General features: G+C 27.1%; 1 protein-coding gene across 2 annotated transcripts in view; it reads left to right on the plus strand.

The window, feature by feature from the left end:
• The window catches only part of Cont (Contactin), a 73,333-nt gene that overhangs the window by 26,098 nt on the left and 27,202 nt on the right, over window positions 1–20,033 (plus strand). For both annotated transcript variants that reach the window (XM_016056955.4, XM_016056956.5), the window contains exons 6-11: window positions 6,635–6,801; window positions 6,884–7,070; window positions 8,051–8,143; window positions 9,667–9,867; window positions 11,523–11,625; window positions 15,525–15,712. In XM_016056955.4, the coding sequence (XP_015912441.2) occupies window positions 6,635–6,801; window positions 6,884–7,070; window positions 8,051–8,143; window positions 9,667–9,867; window positions 11,523–11,625; window positions 15,525–15,712 (939 nt within the window). The remainder of the gene's footprint in view (window positions 1–6,634; window positions 6,802–6,883; window positions 7,071–8,050; window positions 8,144–9,666; window positions 9,868–11,522; window positions 11,626–15,524; window positions 15,713–20,033) is intronic.

Below are 20,033 nucleotides of genomic sequence, written 5' to 3' on the forward strand. Positions count from 1 at the left end.
TCTTCCAAGAGTAACCATTTATGATAATTCAAAGCAAGATGACCGACATTACATACCAAAATCTCAAAAACCGTTTCTCTTGTATTATTATTTCAACGACACATTCTTAAATTTAAAAAAATTTTGTAGTGACCTTAATTTTTAGTTAGCTAATAATGTATCATAAAATTCAGATATTATTTATCTGAATTATATTAAATCTTTATTAGACGTTTAAGTAATTTTTTTAAAGGAAGTGATGAACTTACATGATTTTTTTTTAAAGAATTATAAATTTTATATGAAATAATCGTGCCGGTGATGCAACAAATTTTTTTTTTTACTTTAAAAATATAGGGAAAAAATTACAAATAAGAGTACCTATTAAATAGGATACTTTATTATTTAAAATGTCTTATTTAAATTGTTAAATTCTGTTTAAATAACACAAATTATTAAATAATTTATATTTTCAATTAGTAAACGCTATTTTTCTATTATGAAGAATTTTACTAACTCCAAAGGACTCCTAACTCCAAAAAAGAAAATAAAAACATTTAATTTGTTAACTACCATTCAGTTCATAACTTTTAAAATTCTATGATGATTGGATTATTACCTGAGTTCAAAATTTTTTAACCTAAAATAAAGTGTTCAGGGACTAATTTATATCTTTAGAACAATTAATCATGACAACAAAATTTGATATTCTCTATGGAAAATAGTTAACATATATATGTGATCCTCAATTCACCTTTATAAAAGTTTCTGTTTTGAAAATAAAATACTGTTTTTTTCTTTTAATATTTTTTTTTCAAGAATCCTAAGAATTCTGAAACATTAAATTGAGTTACACTCAATCGAATCAACACTTCAATCATTTCACACAATTTGAGAATGGTTACCGAGTTCAAAGTGTTAAATGTTGTAATTTTGGATTCATTAATTATTTCAATAAAAATATGGTGAAAATAGAGAATTCTGAATATTCACGGAGAAGTGGCAATTCTGTTTGATCAAGCAACACCTCCTAGAAAGAACAGGCCTCAGCACGGGTTACCATAAATATCCCTTAGCAGTCCAAACGTAATGACATATTTTGTATATTCAACCACTGCGCAGCTTAGTACCCCTAACGTAATGACATTTTTCTTATTTTTCGTCTACTGCTCAGTTAACTTCGTCACATCAAACTACTAAATTGATCCGTGCTGAGGCCTTTCTACTTCAAGGAGGTGTTGGATCAAGCCGCTACAGGCACTATGAAGAGGCGCAAAAAAGGATGGAGCTGCGACTCGATCTTGTGAAGCAGCAGACAAAACCCCGGATATTTCTGTCAACTCTAAAAATCGAGGGTCTTTTAAAAGTGGTTAGCTAGAAATGCCCTAAGCTATATTTTCTCATGTTTTCTCTTACTCTTTCTGAGAATAAAGACAATATCTTTGTCCATGTGGTTAAGAAGGGGAAGGAAGGGGCTCAAAGCACAGGCAGCTGTGGTACCAATTACTTCACTGACCTGTCTTTAACTGTTATGTACGGGTACTTAGTTACTCAAAGCGTATTTTATAAATTCATATTATTATTGAATGAAATAGAAAATCCGCTCACATGCCAACGATCATCCTATCTACCGCAGTCTAAGTTTTGAATGTAAGTATAATTTTTTTATGAATACATATTTATTACTTGCAGTCTTATTGTTTGAATATTAAGTTTATTTAAATTGCATTAAATGTGTTATTACTTTCCAATTAAATTATTTCGGGTGAAAATTGATTTTTATGAAGCAGATAAAATTGTTTTTTTAATATTTTTTGTGCAGTAAAATAATTAAAAGAAAGAAAAAAGAGCAATTAAAAATGTTATGTTATTTATATTCATTAGTAGGAGCTAGGGATAGAAAAAGATAAATCACATTTGAATTCTGAAAATTGGAATTCTCTTTCCGTTTTTTACTTTTTACTAAGCTTTTATTTTGTGCTTGAAATAGTATTTTTTTTTTCTTTTTTAGATTTTTTCAGCTGAAATTATTTTTCATAGATCTTATTTAATTGAAATTTCAAATTCTATATTTCTTCGTAGGCTTTGTTTTTATAAGTCCAAACTGCAATCCTTTATGAAGAAAAATGTACTAATGCTAATTTTATTGAAAATGTAACGTGTTTAAAAATAGAAAATTCAGTTTTTTTTGATAAATAATTCTTTTTAGTTATTTTGTTCTGTCATCCCCACTTAATCGCATAATCGAATTACCCGCTTATACGAATAAAATTTAATGGAACCAAATCATTTTAGAAGAAACTAATGTTAAACTTGCCCGTTTAAACGGTTATTTGTTGTTTTTTGCCCCTGCCTAATTGCATAAAGAAGAGGTACTGAAATGAAAAAAATATTGTTTATTTTTGAAAAATGTTTCACCAGCTAAAGTGGAATTTCCCTTTTTCAGTTAAGATAAAGATACAATATGTGGTCACTTCAATAGGGATTTCTTATTCATTAGTAGGTGTTAGGGGTAAAGTTGAAAAATTAATCAAATCTTGCTGCCAGTTTTATACATTGAAGTAAGCGAAGGAGTTTTTACCCCTCTTTGACTTACTTCACACACACATCATTTAGAGTGTAAAAAAAGGATAGAGTGATTTGACTTGTGATCCCCTGTTGATGCACTACTAACTTTGATAAGAAAAAGTTTCAAAAACCTAACACACTAGAGTACAGAGAGTCTTTCTCTTAAATAGAATAATTGCTTAACCCATTTAATGACTTTGAGTTTGGTGCAAGTTGAGAGCGAAGAGGAATGATTTAAATTAATCGGAAAAAAGCAAAACAATGAATCTTAGAAGTAATAAATTTCAGAAAACCCTTAACTAAAATAGCGCATTAATTTAAATAGAGCATTAATTAAAATTTCTCAAGTTTCGAAGATTGAAAAAAATAAATAAGTAAAAAAAAATTCTGAATGTGTTTGAAAGGAATACACGCAAGTCATGAAATTTTTAGTAGAAACTAAAAGGGAATATCTAATTTTGATGAATTCAACGGGTATAAAAAACAGTCTTCAATTATAGATTTTTTCGGAAGGGATCAATTAATATTTCAGTACCTACATTATAGTTTTTACTAATATTGATTTATTTTTATGTAATTTTAAATGACATTTATATTTTATGATACTAATGCATACAGTTTTAATTATAATTGTTTATTGATCATAAAACTGAGCTTATTTAATCAAAATACTATACTATGCATTAAACACCATTAAAAAGTAAAATTTCGTAAAAATTCAGAATTTTGGATTGAATATTGCACTCCCCTTTTGATCGAATAACCCGCTTAATTGCATAGATTTGGCTGGAACCGATGGTATTCCTTTGAGCGGGGTTGACGTATTTCTTATGTGTATAATTATTTAATGTTTCTATATTATCTTTTTGACTGAAGTTAACAGTTTTTCATTTAAGTTAATTATTAGTAAAAAAAACTTAATATTTTGTAATTATGTAAAAATTCAATTCACAGTTTGTATTAAAAATGCAGGATCATACATTTTAGCATAAATGCTTTCATAAGTTTTTATTGTTAAATCTATTAGCGTTAACTGCACCAATGACAGTTGCGACAAATGAAAGAACTTTCAGCAAGATGAAATTGATTAAAAACTATCTTCGAACAACAATGACCACTGGACGCCTTAATTCACTGCTTTTACTCAAAGCAGAAGATATTGTTGGCAATATTAAGCGTGATAAGTTGGTAGAATATTTTTTGCTTTTAAATCAACATCGAAGTAAATTTATGTAGCTAATATAATATAACGTAATTTTACTAATATCTTAATTTTTTATCATTTTTACGTGAATTTCTTCATTTATAATTTAAATGGCAAATATTTTAAATGTTTTTCTAAATTTTTTTTCTTATTTTTTAAAAATGAAAGGTCAATTTACTTTTGAATAAATTTTGTTTTGAATCAATATCTTAAAGAAGTCTGTATTTTTGATGATTATGACTTACTTTCTCATCTTCAAACAGTTGCTGTAATTAACTTATGGTAACAACGTTTAAATGAAACAAAAGATATATTTTAATTACCAAGTGATTTTCCAAAAAATATTTAAATATAAAGTAAAAAGTATTTCAAAGTGGCGTTGAAAAACATTTAAATTTACAACTTTATTTTTTAAAATTATTTCCACAAATAATTGCTGCTTAATATTACTGAAAACTTATTTTAATTGAATAAGTTTCAGTTTATTTAAAAATAGTTTTTTTTCTTTAATATTTTGTTACCATTTTAATAATTAAAATTAACAGAAATGTAAAAAGTATATTTTCTTTGCATTATTTTGAATAATTGCTGGTACTATTTAGCTATCAATAATACCTCATTTTTCACCCATGGCGGTTGCATTTTTAAGTGCTGTAAAAATTATTTCGATGAATTGCATTATGTTTATAACTAGTCGAAATGATTTCAAAATAAACTTTATAAGCTCAAGTTTTGCGGCGCATTTCAATTCTTTTATTTGATTTGTTTTACCTTTGATTATCAAGCTTTAGCCATATACAAATTGTATATATATATATATATATATATATATATATATATATATATATATATATATATATATATATATATAATAAATAAATAAATACAAGAAAATACTAAGAAAGTTAAGAAAAACAATAAGTATCATTTATTGCGCTTAAGCTGCAAGTAAACAGCACTCATTAGATAAGTTCAAAATGAAGAATAAAACAAAGAAAAATTAAAGACATATGAAAAAAAAGGGGGTGGGAAATAATAAGTAAAAAATAACAAACAACATTTTATTTTTAAAAAAAAAAAAAAAAAAAAAAGTGAAATGTTAATTAAAAAACCGGAGAAAATAAAAAACCGGAAAAAAAGATATAATCTTTTCTTCAGCCCACACGATTATATCCGCAAAACAGAGTGCTTTCTGATATTGTATCAATAAAGCCAAAGCAAAATATATTAATACAATAGTGTGAGGAGCACTCAAAAATTTGTTAATAAAATAACTACATAAAAATAGATCATAAAAAGTAAATATAACATGTAAAAACAGATAATAAAATAAAATAAAATAAAAAGAAGAAATAAAATAAAAAGAAAAAACATTAAAAAGGGGGGACTATAAAGCGAGTAGCAATATCATAACAACTTACATGGACGGTTATTTTTTAAGAATGATTTAAAAATGTTTTCGCAGAAAGATTGCCAGATTACAAAATATGAAAACAAAAGATGAAAACAAAAGCGCAAATCGAGTGTAACAAAAGGGTTTTAAAGTGTCATTCTTACTGCACTGCCGAAGTGATTTGTTATTCTGAGTTTTGATTTGTTAGTTACCAAGGATGGGCCCGAAATGGATGTGCACAAGGTAATATTATACTGGATAATTTTAAAAATTGATCATAAATAGTTTTTGAAGATAACTTATATATATATATATATATATATATATATATATATACACACATGACAGTCGGCAAAATATACTTCAACACCCCCCTCTCGAATCGGTTAGGGACGGGCCTGCATTACCAAATCAGAATTAAAGATATATAGTGGACAATATTTTAGATTTTCAATTGATTTTTTCTGGAAAAAATATGAATTTTGTATTCAGCATTTTCTAAAGGTAGTTTACTAATATAGTGTGCCTGTTTTTAGATTTTGGTTAAAATTTTTTATTTTGGTTTTAACATTATAACAATTTTTCAACATCACACAAATTTTTTTCAACTTTTTAAACAATAAGAAAAGTAAATTTTAAAAACAGACAAATGTTCAGTATTAGATTACCTATCTGTAATTATTAACCAAATAATTTATTGCTATCAATTTTTGAGAAACAAATTATATAGACGTTCTAAAAGCTATCAGGTGCTGTTTCTTCTATTCTCTTTTTTCATAACTTTGTTTAAAGGTGTCAAATGTTAGTCTATCATCAAAAGTTTCTTAAGAAAAGAAAAATGTCGAGAAAACAAAAATCAGAAATTTAGACAAAGATCCAAGATGGAAAAGGAAGAAGCTTCTTAAGGGAAATTTTCTTAATATGTAGAAAGTATATTATAAAATTGATTTTGTTAAATTTTATTTATTTGTTAATTAAAATAATTAGACGTTTCATGCAGTATTTTTATTGAGGATAACTTTTGTTATAAAAAATTGTATCACAGTGGGGAATGTATGTACATTTCTATAAGAGTATCATGTTTTGAAGAATGCGAACTGTCTTTAAACACAGTAATAATATGATGTAGTGCATAAGAAAAAAATATTGATTTTTATTTTTTTTTATAAAATTGGTGCTGTGTTAACCTTTATCAGAAAAATTAAATATTTTCTTATGTCCATGATATTGAGATAAGGCAATAATTTTGTGATTGAAATATTTCACTTGACGTCATATCAGAATTATCATTCTCACTTCTGAAAGAGTGTGTTTAATAAATTATTGTTTTTACATTATATTTTGCTTGCTTTATTAATTTACTTATGTAGAATGGTAACATAAAAGACTGAACACTTATATGTTATCCTGTGTGTAATTATATTTGATTTATATTTAAGGCTTTGATTTCAACGAAATAAGAATGCAATTGAATTTATTTTTCAATATAGATTACGGTATTGTTGTTTTTGATAAAGAAAAGATTCCCAGAGGTCCTTATTTTATACAAGAGCCAGAGGCTGTTATTTTTGACCCAGGTTCTCGAAAACAAGTTAATAATGTTGCCCTTAAATGTGTTGCAGCCGGCTTCCCATCACCAATCTACAAATGGTACAAGGTATGCTAGTGTAAGACATTCTTTATTTTTTTTTACGTTTGCTTAATGTTCTAATTTTTTTGTTCAATTTATTCTTTTAAAGGAGGAATTTAAAAATGTTCTAGTCAGTGAACTTGTTGACCCATTAAGTGATCCCCGATATACTCAGACTGATGGTACTTTAATTATCAGCAGTCCTCAACAAAATAAAGACAGAGGGAATTATCATTGTACTGCTGAAAATGAATTTGGAGTTGTTGTTAGTCAAACTGTGCAATTAAGTTTTGGATGTAAGTTTATTTTTATTGTTGCATATGTATCACATAGATGCTCTTTATAAATATTTATAATAAAATGTTTTTATTCTATACTTTATTTTTATATATTCCTAAATTATACAAAGTTTAACAGTTACATGGATTGGGTATACTTTGTAATTTTTAAAAGTTCATAATTTTATAATTATTTAACTTACTAGGTAACTCAGTAATTAGCCAAAGGGATGTTTAAAGCCGAAACTTGTAGTTATTATAATGTTTGAAGAATTTGCAGGTTTCCAAATATTCTGGATGTTCAAACTTTCCCATCCATACTCTTAATAACCTATAGAATGTTATTTTTTTCAATTAAAAATAAAATAATTCCATTTCACTGAAAATTTTACATTTCTTTATAATGGATATTATTTTATTTTGACCACTATGAAAAATCAGTTGTTCTTACCAAATTCTATATATAATGAAAAAAGATTAAAATCCCTGTGATATATATTTTAACTATAAGTGGAGATGAAAACTATTATTATAATTTCTTTGTCAAGATTACAGTCTTATAGATGGATATTACAAATTATGATTTTTAAAAATGTTTTTTTTCCCTTTACATTTCTTTTTTCCTTTTCTTTTTCCCAAATTTTTTTTTCGTTTCTTTCCTACCAAGAGCTATGAAATTTTGTTGTTGGAGCTAATATTTGAAAAAAAAACCCCTCTTAAGTGTAATTTTTTTATTTAATAATAAATTAATGCATATTATTAATATTAGGTATATACCTATATAGATTTAAGTAGTAAAACCTCCTTGAAGGTACAGTAATTTGAATTTGTTTACTTTATGTGTATTATTATAATTCTGGTAATTGGAAACTGTTTGGAAAGTTGGCACCTCTGCATCAGTGACGAAATAAATGTTTCATTTCCCTTCCACTAATATTTTTTAGTGTATTTATCCTTGTAAGTTCTTTATAAAAATAATAAAAATTATTATTTCTTAGATATTGGAGAATTTAATAAGAAGCGATCATCTGACCGAGGAAAAAAAAATCGTGGGAAATCTTTATCTTGTGATCCTCCTCAACATTATCCAAGTAAATATATTTCACTCTGTCCGAAAAAATATTTTAGTATAGTTAAAATGGACTTTTTAAAAATATATACTTGTCAACTTTTTCTTTTTAACCCATTCACCACTGCATATGGTGTTGTATAAGATCATAACTTAAAAAATAATAATAATTCATTCAATTTATTTAATGTATGCAAAACAATGGCCAAATAGACAAACAATGAAATGCCATCAATTAATTATTTTATGTTAAAAGTTATTTGTTCATTCAAAACTAATAGGATTAATGATAACAATTAAAAAACATCCTTTTCCAAGTAATTATTTGTCAGGGGTTAAAAATGGTTTTAGAAGGTGTTGGATTTTTATATTAAAATTGCAGTTGTTTCTACATTATGAATTTCAGAATTCAATAATGTGAAGTAAATAACAAAGAATTATTTTAGCAACCTCAGTAACAAATACAAAGAATTTATTACAATGATTATGCAATTGAAAGTTAATTTAATTAAAACCAATATTATCATATATTATTTCAAATTATTAGATATTATCATATGTTATGTGAATTAGCAAATATTTTAGTAAGGAATTATCTGCAGCTGTTGCTAATTTAAAAATATGACAGACTACCAAAATATTAAAAAGCAGAAATAAAGTAAATAATATTTAAAATAAAGAACAAAGTTATCTTTAATAAGTTCAAAATTTTTTTTTAATAAGGTATTAATTAAAATTTTAAGATATTAACTCAGTGTGGAAATACTTGGTATGGACATATTGTGAATAATCTGTGTGGTCTATAGTATGTGTGATCTATAGTATGTGATGTTAAATGTTCTACAAATGGTGTAGGGCTTTGTCGAATAGATGAAATGCTGGTAAATAAACACGCTACAAGAATTTGCAGTAATGTATTTTAAGCCAAAGCCTAGTTCATTACCAACATGTATGAAATAAGTAAAAATATAATACTATTAAAAAGAAAAGAAAACAAGCTATAAATAATTCCTTAATCTTAACAATTCCTTAACCTTAAAATTTTTTATTATTGTTTGGTTAGGCTTATTAAGTACATAGATTGAGGAACCCATATGACTACAAGTTAATATAAAAATCTTTATTCAAATTTACACACAGTGAAAATAAATAAAGGATATACTGGACTGCTAATAAAAAAAAAAAAAAAAAAAAAAAAGATATTTATCCAATTACGATATAAGATATCTATACAAATAAGGTATTTATACATCCAATGAGAAAATTTTTATATTTTTATTATTGGCTTAATTAGTTGCATTCCAATGCTATTTCATGGTATAAAATAGGTTGCTTTTCTTTATAATTTAGCTTTAAAATAAAATATTTAAATTTAATTTCTTTCTCATGATTACTAGCAATCATAAAAACTCATTTTCAAAAATTCCATCGTTCTTTAATAGTTATTCACAATAATTTTAAGTATCCTTTAAATTTTTAAAACTACTTAATTATGTTTAGAATATATTACTTATTATATTATTTTTAATCTTTACTTGGTTTTAGGAGTGAATTATTATTGGACAAGAAATCACTGGCCGAATTTTGTTCAAGAAGATCAAAGAGTTTTTGTTTCACATGATGGAAATTTATATTTTTCTTCCCTGGAAAATGTTGATGAAGCCCTATATTCTTGCAATGTCCAAAGCACCATAAGTTCAAGTGGCCGTAATGGTCCATCTTTTCAATTTTTTGTTGAGCCTGCTTGTAAGTTGTTTTCTACTTATATTATTTTTTTAACATAGTTAGAATTTGCTGTTTTTTCCAAGCTGTTTTTTAAATATTTTTAAAAAAAATCTTTTATGAAATTTCATTTACAAAAATGCTATACTTGTTATAGCTCATTTAATAGAAACTTAACAGTAACAATGTGTGTTACATTGAAAATGTTTAAAATTCAGATATACTTAAGAATTGTTTTCTCTAATCTTCTATTGAACTGATTTCAACATGTGTGAAAACTTTTTAATTGGTGCTGCAACTTTTGATAGTTTATTTTAATAGTTGAAATTGTTTTTATATTGTATGATTATATTTAATGTATCTAAAGGTCTGTTTTAAAACAGATTGAATAATATTTTTAGGCCATAGAACGGAAGTATATAATGTCCTCAAGTAGTTTACATTTCACTAATTATGATTTCCTCAACATCCAGCTAACCTAATGTATAAGTAACTCTTTTTATTTTGCATTCATCTCAATTTATAACTTGGTTTGACTTTATTTTTTTGAATACATAATAACATTTATGTGTGACACAGTCAAACCACTTTCAGTTCTTGCTCCATTAAACTCTCATGTCCAGCAACTGAAGTATTTAGACTTTTGTAGGCCTATAAATTCAAAAATTTTTTACTTTTAAAAATAAAAAAATGCTGTGCTTATTTATTCAGAATTTTTCTTAAATTTTCTTATCAAACATTTTAATGTTTTTGTTTTAACCTCTTAATGATCGGTTGATTTCCAAGAAAACGGTCATAAAAGTGCCTATTTTTTTTTTATCCATGAAAATTACATAAAAATATGCGTATGAACAATATATATATTCATTTTTAATTTTTGATTTGTTTTTAGCTTGAAATTTAAAAAATTTTTTTTTAGGAACAGCCAGCATTCAGGGTTACTATGACCTGATGTTGGTTTTCCAGCAAGCAAGGAAAATTTAAAAAATATGTGTTTTTAGCATTAAAAATTATTTTATTAAACTTATGTATAATATAAATAAAGATTAGTAATTTTTGCTTGTGTGATAAATTTCAAAGCATGAGATACAGAGGCCAACATCACAATCTGGACAGTAGTACCGAGTTTCCTTCCTACATCTCTTATTGTTTTCATATATCTCATACATCTCTTATTGTTTCTTCTAATAAAATAAACTCACTATCTACAATTACCCTAAAAATATCCTGGTACTGCCATCTGATGTGTAAAATGGGAAATATAATGTTTTCCGGGCAAAAGAAATGAATTAGTTTTATTCTTATTGGCACGTTACTACTGAACACGCCAGCCCAGAAGTATCAGGGGAGCAAGAAATAGAGGGCAAAACCTCACCCTGTCATTTTCACGAGAGCGAGAAGGAAAGGGGTTATCAGAGACAACTGAAATTTTGTTCAGAGATAAACTTAACAAGTTTCTTTATAACATTTTCTTAATTTTTTTTCATTTAAATTTTTTTATTATAAATAATGATTTCTACTGTATTTAAATACATTATTTATTGTACTTAGTTCATGGATTCAAAATATGCACATTTTAACTTTGTTTTTTGTTTAATTTTTAGTTGTTGTGATTATTTTATTCCAAATATGTTTTTCTTTTATATTTGAATCTTCTAATTTAGTATGTTTTTTTTTAGCTAGTGGAGAAAAATTGTTTTTCCCAAACAATTTTCCAAAAGCTTTTCCTGATGCTCCATTGGCTGGTGATGATGTTCGCTTAGAGTGTGTTGCTTATGGATAGTAAGTACTTTTAAATAAATGTATATTGTTTTCATTAAACAATGTAAAATAAGTCTAAATGCTTATTTTATTTAACTCATTTTCCTTACATCTGCTAATCACGTTCACATCATTGCAAAAAAGCATCCTAGCAAAATACAACGAGCAATTTTTTTTAAAAATTATTATTTAAAATGTTAATTAATGCAATAATTGCAATGTATTTTGAAACGGAAAAAATCAGTAACTGTTTGAATGATTGGTGGAAAAAAGCTATACGTAAGAAAAAGTGAATTATAAAAAAAAAAAAAAATAAATAAAAAATAAAAATAAGTTAAGTGTTAACAGTTATTAACTGAAAATATTTACATTTTAAAACAATTATTAGTGTGCATTTTTTTATTCTCTTAAATGTAAGTATTTAAAAAACTCTGGACTTATAGATTATTTACTTGAAATTTAATTCTGCCTTTAATTGGCTTTCTGTGCTAATAATTTAGCTTAATAATTTTAAGATTTTAAATGCATAATTTTACCTATAATTCCTAAAAGCATGGTTTTGCTATTGCTGTAAGGATATAGATATTTGCTTTGGATAAATATCAGATTTTTAGAATGAATTATCTAATTCTCACTTTAAGACAATTAAAGGAAATTCCCACTGCATGCAAAATCACATATGCAAACAGGAATCTGATTGGTGAGTTTTTTACTGGTATATGTATTTCACCAATCTGGTTCTCATTTGCCATTCTGAATTTGCATACACGTTCTGTTTTATGCATGCAGTGTGAATATCCTTTATGATTAAATACATTTGTTGTGTTATAAAAGTTTTGGCAGTTTTTTAAGAATTAAGGAATATAATTAATTTAAATTAGAATTGTCTTAAGCATGGCACTTATATCTGATGTATCATATTTTCTTCACCTTTTTTTTAATTCCTAAATAGCTATGTAAAATGAGGAATCAACTTCTAACACTGGTTAAAAAATGTTATGTCTGCTGATTATGAAATGCCAATGCGTCTTAAGTATTAGATTGATCTCAATAGTTATTTATTATTTTCTCCTTAAAAATATTTTTAACTTTTTTCAGCATCTTTTACTTTTATCAGTCTCACATAAGATTTTATGCTCATGCTGAATTTCTCGCAGTAACACTGCTTTATTCTTAGCAAAACCATTGCTCGTAACCATTACCATAGTTATCTAAATAGTGGTTATAACTTATCATACTTAACAGTTGGGCTGAAAAGTTCGTAGGCTGACTCATAGATGGGGCTACTATTATTAAAAATATATGATTTTTAGTTAGTTCTAACCTTCGAAAGACACATGTATAAATTTGACAGCTGTCGGACTAACAGTTTGTGAGATATAGTATTTTTAGTGAAGCAACTTTTGTTAGTTTAAAAACAATGGATAAAAAGGAATTTCGCGTGTTCATAAAGCATTGCTTTCTAGCGAAAAAAAATACTCTTGAAGCCAAGGCTTGACTTGAGAAACATTATTCGAACTCTGTACCAGTAAAATCAACCATTGAGAAGTGGTTTGCTAAGTTTAAACGAGGCAAAATGAACACCGACGAAGATGAGCACCGTGGACGCCTCAAAGAGGCTGTCAACGATGAAAATATCAAAAAAGTCTACAAAATAATTTTAGATTACCGTAAAGTGAAGTTGATCAAAATATCTGAGACTCTAAAGATATCAATGGAAAATGTTAGACATATTGTGAATGAATATTTGAGTATGAGAAAGCTCTAGGCAAAATGGGTGCCGCACGAGCTCACAATTGACCCAAAACAACAACAAATTGATGATTTTGAGCTGTGTTTGAAGCTGTTTAATCGTAATAAATCTGAGTTTATGCATGGATATATGACAATGGGTGAAACATGGCTCCATAATTTCCCACCGGAGTCCAATCGACCTTCAGCCGAGTGAACTGCATGAGAAGAACCAACTCCAAAGCTTGGAAAGATGCAAAAGTCAGCAGGCAAAGTTATGGCATCAGTATTTTGGAATGCTCATGGTTTAATATTCATTGACTATCTTGAAAAAGGAACAACCATCAACATCGACTATTACATAGCGTTATTGGAGCGTTTGAATTACGAAATCGCAGAAAAACGGCCCCATTTGAAGAAGAAAAAAGTGCTGTTTCATCAAGGCAACGCACCGTGTCACAAGTCAATGAAAACGATGACAAAATTATATAAATTGGTCTTCGAATTGCTTGCGCATCCACGGCATTCTCCAGATCTGGTCCCCAGCGACTTTTTCCTGTTCTCAGACCTCAAGAGAATGCTCGCTGGAAAGAAATTTAGCGCCGATGAAGAAGAAATCACCGAAACTAAGCCCTATTTTGAGGCTAAAGACAAATCGTACTATAAAAATGGCATCGAAAAATTATATGACCGCTATAATCGTTGTATCACCCTTGAAGGAAGCCATATTGAATAATAAAATGAAATTTTATCCAAAATTTTTTTTTTCTATGTTAGCCTACGAACTTTTCAGCCCACCTGTTATCTATTATATATATGGTATCAACAATACATTTACTGTGTAACTTTGCATATTATTTGTTGTTTGTATTCATTCTAAAATTCTTCACATGTTCTGAAGTCATTCTTATTTGGGATATTAAGAGAGAAAAATTCAATCATATTCAAAAAGAATATCTTGAACCATATTTTACAATTGGAAAATTTTATTCTTAATTTTTTTCATATTAAAAGACACACTTTAATAAAAATTAAAAATAAATTCTAAGGGATTACTATTGCATTTAATTCTTTATTAGCTTATTATTTTTCACTTAGTCTTGACAATTGTATTGCCGTCTTAGGGCCCTCTATACATAAAGGATTAAATAATAATAAAAGAAACACTTCTTTGATAAAAAAATGATATAATCGATTCTCAATTGAACAACTTCTTTCATATGAGCAAAAATGTAAGTAGTCTCTTTAAATCTGGAAAAGCAATACAGTCAAACCTCCTTTTTACAAACTCAAAGGTAGACACTAAAAATATTGTGATGTATTAAAAATTGAGTTAGTTAATCAAATATTTTTAAAATATTTGTCAAATTAATTACTGTACTAAAATTTTAAATGTGTTTTTATATAAAAAAAAGAAAAAAAAAGACAGTTATTTCAAACAAAGTAAATATTTTTGCTTCTTTATTTAATTTGTTAAAATTTTTGTGTTTCATCATCTTCCTCTTTTAATATTTGTGTGCTTCTTCCCAATCACCACATATTAATAGTATGTCAACGGTAGTAACAATTTAATTTGGATTCATTAAATAAGGAATTTAATTTGGATTCATTTTTTTTTATTATTTTTACTGTAATGGCATTTATTTTTATCTGTGCACACATATCTTACTAATCTAATTCTTTTGGAATGGATGATTCAAGCAACTTCTTTTCTGTCAAACAATCTCTTTCTTATAATGGTTCTAGGAAATGGCTCATAAAATAAAGCAATAAAAGTTTTTAAGTTTTGAAGTTCAAGGAATTATTTTAAATTCTTTAAAAATTAGGAAAGAAAAATTAGGGTAAACAAAAATATAGTAAAATTGGGTGAATCAAGGGTCACCAAGAAAAGTAATCAGCTCAGAGAGGTTCTTTTCTTTTATCAGCATAGTAAATGCACAGAGAATTTTGAATTTTTTGATAACAAAAAATTTGAAAAATCTAAGTTTGTAATTTCAAGGTTCAACTGTAGTTTAGTTTATATTATGTTATTTTCAAAAAACAGTTAGTATGCCTCGTTAAAGAAATAATTCGGATTTATTTTTATATTTTGTAAGGTTGATTTTTAAATCAAATTTCGAAATGAAATGTGCGTGATATATTATGTTTTATGTATATATAAATTTTTTTAAAATCCAAAATAATTTCAGTCCTGTTCCAAAGTATAATTGGACACGTAAAGGCTTCACCAATGAACTACCGCTAGGAGCTTATACTGAAAATTATAACCGTGTTCTGATGTTACCAAAGGTTAGAGTTGAAGATGTTGGTGATTATTTTTGCTTTGCTAGCAATGGTATTGATTCAGTTACCAAATCAGTTCCATTACGGATTCAAGGTAAGTTATGAAGCACAAATATGACAGACATGATTGTGATCTGGAGAAACCTAAAAATTTTAAATTTTTGGTAACATGATCTTTTTTTCTTAGTATAGAATGGATTTTATGTTTGAAATGTTTCGAAAGATATTTTTTCTTAAGTTTTCACCTGATGTTTTAGTATTTTCAAAATAATATGTAACAGATTAAGGGTGTAATATATATTAATGTACAGTCCGCAAAAAAAAAGATATCACCCTGAATAACTTTCGTTCTAATGATCAGATTTTCACGAACTAAGTGTCAATCTTAATGGTTCCGGGGGGTGACCTCAAATATGCTAATTAATTAGTGCTAACTATTAATTAAGTTACGAAATCAGACACAAAAACGTACTTTCTCTGAATAAACATAATTTTTTTTTTGTGCATATTTGGATTCCTTATCTTCAAAATATAAGGGGTAGCCGCAATCTGGAAAATGTGGTTCCCATAGTTTGGTCAGGAGAGCGATTCAAAGTTTGGACCCCTTAATGTTAATTTCGTTTTTTACGTTTTCTGTCATATTTTAAAAACTAATGAAGCAATTAAAAAAAAATTGCACCCACTCATAAAAATCATCTACCCAAAGATAATTTCATGAAAAAAAAATAATTTTTAATAATTATTTATTATTTAATTAAAGTGAGGATGAAAAAATTTTGAATTATAAGGTAGGGATTTTTTTATCCCATTTTAATCTACATATTTTTCAATTGAAAAATCTAAAGTTTCTATTGTTTTTATTTATTAGAAGATGAGAAAAATTAAAATTAATTATTTAAAAAAAAATAATTTGGCGACAATGAAGAAATGATTTAATGGGGCGATTAATATTAAAATGTGATAAACTTACGATGAACTTGACTTAGCGCGAGTGGCGTAAAATTTAATTCATATTTTTTTCGCTAATAATCATTTGCGAATCTTTTATTTTTATTTTTATAAAACTATAAAATACGATATTTCTTTTTTAGTCGTCTAAAATTCTATTTGCAATTTAGTAAAGAAATTTGAATAAAACATTTTAATCAACGAGTGTCGAGTTTTATAAAAGCATGCTTGTGATTGAATATGATTATACACCAGATTTTGCTTATTTAATGTAATTATTTTTTATTTTTTAGTTTTTTTTCTCAATAACTGATACAATTTCTATAATATACATACGTATGAATAGATTTGGAATAAAATATTTATCAATTTCTTGAATATAATTTTTATAAATATTAATAAAAATACGTAGTCAACATTTTTAAGCATCTCTCACATCATTGCAAATTTTTCAACATCTTATATATCGTCTTAATCTTAAAAGTAATTTTTTAATCATCTGTCTGTGAATGACCGAATGTTACCTGTCTGTGATCACCTGTCTGTGAATGTTACTGTGAATGACCGAAATCTAGAGAATGTCGACTTTCACCGGTGAATGTCAACAATCACATAGTCGCTTTGGTGATTGTCTGAAATATTTTTTACATTTGATATTAATTTATTCGCTGATATAATTACATTTATTCAATATTTTAATGCTTACTGACGATAGATTAGAAGAAGCATCATTGTAGGATATACCGGGCAAATGCATACCAGGGAGTGGCACTTGACCTTAAAAAAACATCAGTGTAGGATATACCGGGCAAATGTATACCAGGGAGTGGCACTTGACCTTAAAAAAACATCAGTGTAGGATACACCGGGCAAATGTATACCGGGCTGTGGCACTTAACTAGACCTAGTATATATTTCGGACATTTACCAAAGGTCTAGTCATACTAGTTCTAGTCAATTGCCACTGCTCGGTATACATTTGTCTGGTATACCAGACACTGATGCTTTTTTAAGGTCAAGTTCCACTGCCCGGTATAAATTTGCCCAGTATATCGTACACCGATAATTTTTTAAGGTTGAGTGCCATTGCCCGATATATATTAGCCTGATACTCCAAACACTGATGTTTCTTCTAATCTATCGTCAGTAAGTATTAAAATATTGAATAAATGTAATTATATCCACGAATAAATTAACATCAAATCGGATGTAATAAATATTTCGGACATTCACCAAAGCGACTATATGATTGTCAACATTCACCGGTGAAAGTCAACAACCACCGATTTCGATCATTCACAGTAACATGCACATCATTAATATAACATAATCACCTCATCAGTATTTTTTTTTCATATTTTGCCTAAATAACATTTGTCATTCTATAGAATGCCTAGGGAAAGTATGTAATACCTCTCATATTTCATACATTGCCTATAAACATCCGGCATTGTAGCAGTATTTGGTGGTAAATGTAGCTGTAATCGTATTTGAAGAATATGCTGTGCGACATTTTATGGTGAATTTGCGAATGTAAGTTTCAGAATGTATCGAAAGATGAGGATGGTATTTGCTAATCATCTTTATCCAACGAAAGCCTTGTAACCTAAATATCTAGCAAAATGAAGCGATTTTTTAAACAATGAATCTTACAATATGCAACATATTATTTCAATATCTTATTCTTAAACTTAACATATTTCAGCGTTTTTAAAATACCACTAAACATTCAGCAGTTCCTTGAGTTATAGAAAAAAGAAATATTGTGAATTATAGAAAACCTTGTGAATGCGCATTAGAATTACTATACAATATACATTTTATTTTTCAGGCACTTTTTTTTCTTCTAACTTTCCTGCCTAGATCACTCGATTAAAGCTGTAAAAATGATTATCCCTAAAATTTTGTACATAGCCATAATAGGTTATGTTAATTTGATTTTAGTATGAAATCCTCGAATTTTTATAACAAAAGCAACATCTATATAATATCAGATAAGAAGTTCATGTATTTAAATTCTAAAAACTTAGAAAATCATAAATAATTTATAAATCGATTCAAATTTTATTTTCAAAGGAGATTAAAATAAAAAAAATTTTGCTTTTTGGACAGAAATTAGCTTAAAAATTGTCCATATCCTAGAAACTTTGCGATATTTTCTATTAACTTTGAGATATTTCTATTAAACCTCTCCGAGCAATCACAGAGCATTATTTAATTTTTTTTTAACAGTCAGAAATTGGTTGCTTAGCAACCTAGTGAAATTAAGTCTTCTTCTTTTGAATTAGTCAATGGGTTAATAAGTAGCACTAATTAATTAGCATATTTGAGGTCACCTCCCCGGAACCATTAAGATTGACACTTAGTTCGTAAAAATCCGATCATTAGAACGAAAGTTATTCAGGGTGATATCTTTTTTTTTTTGCGGACTGTACTGCAAGTTTGTGAGAAAAAACATTTATTTAATTTTATTTCATGTTTGCTTAGAGTTCAGCTTTATTGTTTAGGCAGTATAGACCATATTGAGACCTTATATAGAAAAAATAAGAGTACTTTGGCTCATCTAATGTTTTTTGGGCTGCTAAATCTGAATTTATAATTTTTCACCAGAATTTTGCCTGATAACTTCATAATTTTTGACAAATATCCATAAAAAATCCATTTTTTTATAAATAAATTTTTCTAAGAAAGATTGCTTTCAAGTTCAGATAGTAGTTGTCAAAATTTGGAATAAAAGTGATTAATTGATGCATAATAAATAGAATGAGGGTACGACTCAAAAATACCTACGCTACAGGTAATTTCATGGTCTAGATTAAGAATTCCCCACATTTTTTTTCATGCTGTTTACATTTGCCCTTTTTCTTCCCTGATATTTTTAACTTATTAATTCTCCCTCACAGTCATCTTTCTTTTTCAGTGTTTTGATGTCTTTCCATCTCTTTCTAAAAAGATGCTTAGAAAGAGCGGAACAGTTGTATCCCTCTTCCAGTTTTAGGAAATCTTTTTTTGAAAATGAAAGTTCAGTTTGTTTTTCGTTTCCTTTAAAACATATCATAAAACTCTCCAAAATGACCCAAAATTTGCAGTAAAAATAGTTATAACTTTTTTTAGGCGGAACAAGGAAGACTTAGAAAGTTTCATTTAATGAGTTGTATTACTTTTACCAGTCACATTGTTTACATGAAATTTTTTGTTGTCTCCATTGACCTTCTCTATTCTTCTCATTTTTTGCTCGACCCCTTTCTTATTCTAAGAAATATTCAAAAGTGTAAATTACTTACTATTTTAAAAACCCTGAAAGCAAGAAATTTTTTTATCAGTTGAAAAAATTTCATGGTTTTAGTTTCTTTTGTTCAATAAGAATTAAATAAAAAGAAGGGAAGTAGAGGCTTTTCATCTTCATATTATTTATTTCGTTCATATCCATTATTTATCGTCTATTCTATTATACATCAAAGTATATT

This window comes from Parasteatoda tepidariorum, chromosome 11, assembly GCF_982258835.1.
Source record: "Parasteatoda tepidariorum strain Cologne lab strain chromosome 11, Ptep-v5.0, whole genome shotgun sequence".
Lineage (NCBI taxonomy): Eukaryota > Metazoa > Arthropoda > Arachnida > Araneae > Theridiidae > Parasteatoda > Parasteatoda tepidariorum.